The sequence below is a fragment of the Neltuma alba genome, unplaced genomic scaffold, assembly GCF_004799145.2.
Source record: "Neltuma alba isolate B1F8T4 unplaced genomic scaffold, ASM479914v2 tig00011698_pilon, whole genome shotgun sequence".
Taxonomy (NCBI): Eukaryota; Viridiplantae; Streptophyta; class Magnoliopsida; order Fabales; family Fabaceae; genus Neltuma; species Neltuma alba.
This window is the reverse complement of record NW_021636335.1, coordinates 588,114-592,832: the sequence shown is the minus strand read 5'-3', so window position 1 is coordinate 592,832 and position 4,719 is coordinate 588,114. Positions and strand designations below refer to the sequence as shown.

At 33.0% G+C, this 4,719-nt stretch overlaps 1 protein-coding gene across 1 annotated transcript; it reads right to left on the bottom strand.

Annotated features, from left to right (window-relative positions):
• Positions 1-356: 356 nt before the first annotated feature.
• On the bottom strand, positions 357-4,243 carry LOC114716905 (protein DETOXIFICATION 14-like). The gene is made up of 8 exons (XM_028901967.1): positions 4,231-4,243; positions 2,798-3,122; positions 2,129-2,670; positions 1,947-2,036; positions 1,502-1,558; positions 1,148-1,386; positions 520-725; positions 357-383 (listed from the first exon to the last, which is right to left on the bottom strand). Exons 2-8 carry the CDS (start codon positions 3,113-3,115, stop codon positions 357-359), a joined length of 1,479 nt encoding a protein of 492 aa, XP_028757800.1. The 5' UTR covers positions 3,116-3,122; positions 4,231-4,243.
• Between the last annotated feature and the right edge of the window lie 476 nt (positions 4,244-4,719).

Sequence of the window (4,719 nt, the reverse complement as noted above, 5' to 3'; positions counted from 1 at the left end):
ACATTTGTTAGTGAATGAAAACGAACTGAAAACTTATAGTGTAATAACGTATATATATGACACATAATCAATACATCAACAATCAAAATCAGTATGTTATTGTCAACACAAATATAAAATCTTTAAAAAGTTGCATATTCATAATTCACAAATTGAAAGGACAGAACCGACCAAATCATATAACAATCTAGAGAAACAAGTGCAAATGGACAAGTATAATACATTTAATGCGTTATGGTATGCTTTATTGTTTCCTATCTTTGCCCAGAGAAGATGCTAATTGGCATAGCAATAAAGCATATGCACTTTGGTTGTTCAAATCGATACGTTTTCGTGATCTTCTGGCAAACATCTCTTCAGGTCCTCTCCCTAGCTTTTTTTGCCTGCAAATTTCAGACTCTTTCCTATGAGATCATTTCAAATGATTAAGCACTACAGAAATAATGTTCAAAAGCTGCTGCATAAAGTTTCAAGATGAGGATGATTGAAATGATATTATAGAAAGTGGAGAAAACAAACCTCTTTTTCCCAATCTGTGCAACTTATTATGACCAATAGTATAATCACTTGGCAAATTGTACCACTTGTTATTCCAAGCCAAAGGCCTTTCCCTCTCAAGTGTACCAAGAAACCCAATATTGCAGAAAGTGGAATGCCAACAACATAATAAGCTCCAAAATTTACATATGCTCCTATGCGTTGCCACCCACTTCCCCTAGCAATCCCTATGTTGCGAGAAGAGTGTTAGATTACATAATACCCACACAAAAAAAACATTTGAGTTGGGATATATATATAATCAATAAAATTTTAGTTTTGTTTTATACCACCTCCTATCTTTTTTATAAAATTCAACTAATCAAATTCCATGATTTAAAAAATATGTTGATAATAGTTAAAAATAATAAATATATAAGGAATGAAACTGTTTCCCCCCAAATATACTCTTATTTATAAGAGGGTAAGTGAGAGGGCAGAATAATGAAAAAAGAAAGATGAAAAAATGTATGAAAAAAGGACAACCTGTAAGGGCACCTAGACAACCTCAAATTATATCTTATAAAAAGAATCAAAACAATTCAAAAATTTAGATCTTATAAAAAGAAACTGGAGGGAGTATATATAATAATGGATGAAAGATTTTTACCTGTAAGGGCACCTTGTAAGGAGTCTGCAAAGACAGATAGAGCTAACAAAGGAGCTATGTCTGATACATAGCCTATCACTTCAGGCTCGTTGCTGAAGACATGTCCTAAAACATTCCGGCTTGAGAGAACAATTGAGCTCACTATAAGTGCCTCACAAGCTGATAGAATCCTTGAACATAAGGCAGCCACACGTGCTGCCTGTGCATTTCCAGCTCCCAATGCATTTGAAACTCTTGTGCTATAAATAATACCAGACACAATAATAATATTCGCCAATGAGAAAAATATTATATTCAATAATAATTGAGAATTTAAAAAACCACACTTCATAAATCATGAATTATGATGCAAACCTTGCTGCTGAGCCAACTGATTCTGGTATTGAATAAATAGTGACGTTCATTGATACACTGCTCACAGAATTCAAATTTGTACACAGAATTAGGTTGGAGGTATATTATTATTGTGGAGCCAGTTTCAGTGCTCATTGATGAGTGTTTCAGTGCTCATTGATGAGTACTATGGTAGTCATCAAATTGGATTATCTAGATCCTTTTTTTTGTACTTTTGTTTTTTAATTTTTTTTATTTAATGAGTATAGAATCCCAAAAAAAACAGTATCTCAACTATTAATTTTTTCTAAAAAATAATTTTTTAACTTAAAGGTTATCAATTGAAAATTTTAAATTTAGACATGAAAATAATTTTTTTGTACTAGTTGCATATTATTGTTGTGGATTAATGTATATAATGGTTAAAAACAAAAAAGAAAAAAACATGAATAGAAAAGCCATATACCATACGGCTAATATTGAAGTTTCAAGCTGTGGGTTTGGTCGTAGGAGACCAGCGAGCAATGTAGTCACCTCATATGACCACCATTGAAGGCTGAAACATTCAAATTATTAATAACAATATGAATGAATATATCGATCTATGTAAAGGAAGCTCTTTTTATTAAGTTAGGGAGAAGATCATACCAAGCCATCACAGCTGAAGGAACCGCGAGGCGAAAGAAATCTCTAATCCCACGGAAAAGCTCCATGGAAATTGGAACCCGAGTCTTTGCACAAGAATCAGAGAATTTCATATATAACGCAAGTAACATCACATTCAACAATAAGAAATACCAATGGCAAAAGCTCCTCCAAAGCGAGCCATTCAGATTTAAAAACCAGCGTCCAACAAAAACTACGTGGAAGGTGATAGTTAATGAAGAAGAGATCACAAGAGGAGTGATCATGCTCTGCATAAGATAGAATCGAACCAAGGCTTGAAGTATTGCGTAACCAAAGAGAGCAGGAATTAAGCAAACTGCAAATTTTCCAGCTTCATGTGCAATTAAAGGGTCTTGACCAAGCACAACCAATACCCTCCCTAAGTTAAGCCATAGCATAGATAGAGGAATACAACATAAAAGAAGACAGAAGATGCCAGTTTGAATCTGAACACCAAACTTCTTATATTGCTTAGCTCCGTAGGCTTGCCCACATAGTGTTTCCAGTGCAGAAGCCAACCCAAACTGTTCAGGAAAAGTATACAAAACCCAAAATACAAAATGGAATTATTAGTTTTCAATCAAAAGTTTAAACCGCACAATGCAAGATAAGATTTTGTAATTGTAAAACAGCTAGTAGTGGGAGACTTACTATGACACTAAAGCCAGTGACAGCACAAAGAGAAATGGCAACACCAGTACTAGATTGGGCTAGTTTTCCCAAGTGACCCACCATCATCAAAGCAATAGTTTGCAGAAAGAAGGTTGAATAGTTCACAGCCACCATAGGCCCTGCCACACAGATAACTGCTTTCACTTCTTTAGCAAACACACGCCATGTTAGGCGAAGACGATCCTCTTCTTCTTCATTCACCACCTCCATGGCCTTCTCTTGACGATCATTTTCCACATTCCCTTCTTTCTCTTCCTCATGGGCACTCTTCTGCGTACTTAGAATGGCAGGAGACATCAATTCTGGGTTCTGATTCATATGTTTGTTGGTTTTACGTCGAAAGAAGAAAATAGAAGAGAATGGTTTCTCCTGATGAAGATGTTCTATACATTTTGCAAAATCAATCTAGTGTCCTATTTATAGGCAAAATATGTTATGATCCATGGTGCGGTGGTAGGTCCATCCTCGTGTATAGATTTTGCGCAGGCGAAATAGTGTCCCCCTTCAGACAAGGGCGGACCCAGCATGGAAACTAAAGGGGCCAAGTTTTGAATCATGATATTCCCAACATATATATACATGTGTGTTTTGGTTATTTAAGGTTTCATTATATATAATAATTACTTTTGTTTAATTTATAACTTAGACGATGGCTAGAGAACAAAGTAGATTAATATATATTTTAAATTTCAAAAAGATAAAATGCTCAATCTTTATAATAATTTATCTGTTTTTTCTAATAATACTGAGAAAAAAGAACTAACATGTAAAGCTAAGTGTTTTTTTTTTTTGTGTAAGCTCAGAATATTCCTAAATCATTTTGGGCTGAAGCCTAACTCTCTGTTGAGTTGAGGATATTAAGGTGAAAGCTCTATCAACAAATATATTTTTCAAAATTCGAACTTATATATATATAAATATATTTTAAAAAGGTAAAACCACTTTTTTTTTTTGGACCAGAAAAGGTAAAACCACTTACCATCTCTGTTTCTAGAAGTGAATAAATAACAGCCATTCATACACGATTGCGGATTCTCACACCCATTCTGTATACACTGTATGTAAAACGCGGGAATGGCTAAGGAAGTGGAGGGGCCTACTGGGTAACGTGCCCCTTCACATGAGATTCTGTAGTAAATGAAGTAGTCTTTTCTTAATTTAATTATTTCCTTTTATCTTTTATGTGGTTTTTAATTTAATTTTTTCTGCGGCGGAGAATCAAATCCTTGTTAGATTATTCTCATCTGTTACATGTATAAAAGTATTAAAAACTGGATTAGTTTATCTCATCATAAAAAAAAACTACTCCTCTGATTCTTAATGTATAACCTAATTAACTAATTTGAGTATAATAGGATATTAGTTAAATTAATTATATGATGTGTTTTTTTAATACCTAAGTATTTTTCTTAATTTTCTTCTTCCCTCTCTTACCTGATTATTTAAAAAAAAAAATCAATAGAGTTAACTTAGGAAAAAATTGATAAACATGTGAAATAGTTCTTACAATTAGGACTAATATAAACTCTCTAGTTAATTCCTACATTAATTACGGGATGAGTATCAGCACCACAAAAAAAAAAGTACCAGATGAGTAGTTTATGTCGTGTAAGACATTAATTGAGGTTAGTCTGATCGTGGTTGAATTAAGACATTAATTGAGGGTTAGTCTGATCGTGGTTGTGAATTATAGTTGAATGGATTATAATTAAATTAATGTTGTTTAAATATGATTTATATAAAAATGAAAAATACTGTAAACATTTAACTTCAAAAAATATATTAAAATACACACTCTTAATTAGTCTTACCCTCAAATACTGTATTACTCATCCTTTTCTTAATATAGGACCTAATTAGAAAGTTAATATTGATTCTATATGTAAGACGACCTTATTTTA

Coding starts and splice junctions, on each gene's coding strand:
- LOC114716905 (XM_028901967.1), bottom strand. CDS start 3,115: ATGTCTCCTGCCATTCTAAGTACGCAGAAGAGTGCCCATGAGGAAGAG. Junction 2,671..2,797: donor TCACTGGCTTTAGTGTCATA/GTAAGTCTCCCA, acceptor TTTCCTGAACAG/TTTGGGTTGGCTTCTGCACT. Junction 2,037..2,128: donor CCTTCAGCTGTGATGGCTTG/GTATGATCTTCT, acceptor TGAATGTTTCAG/CCTTCAATGGTGGTCATATG.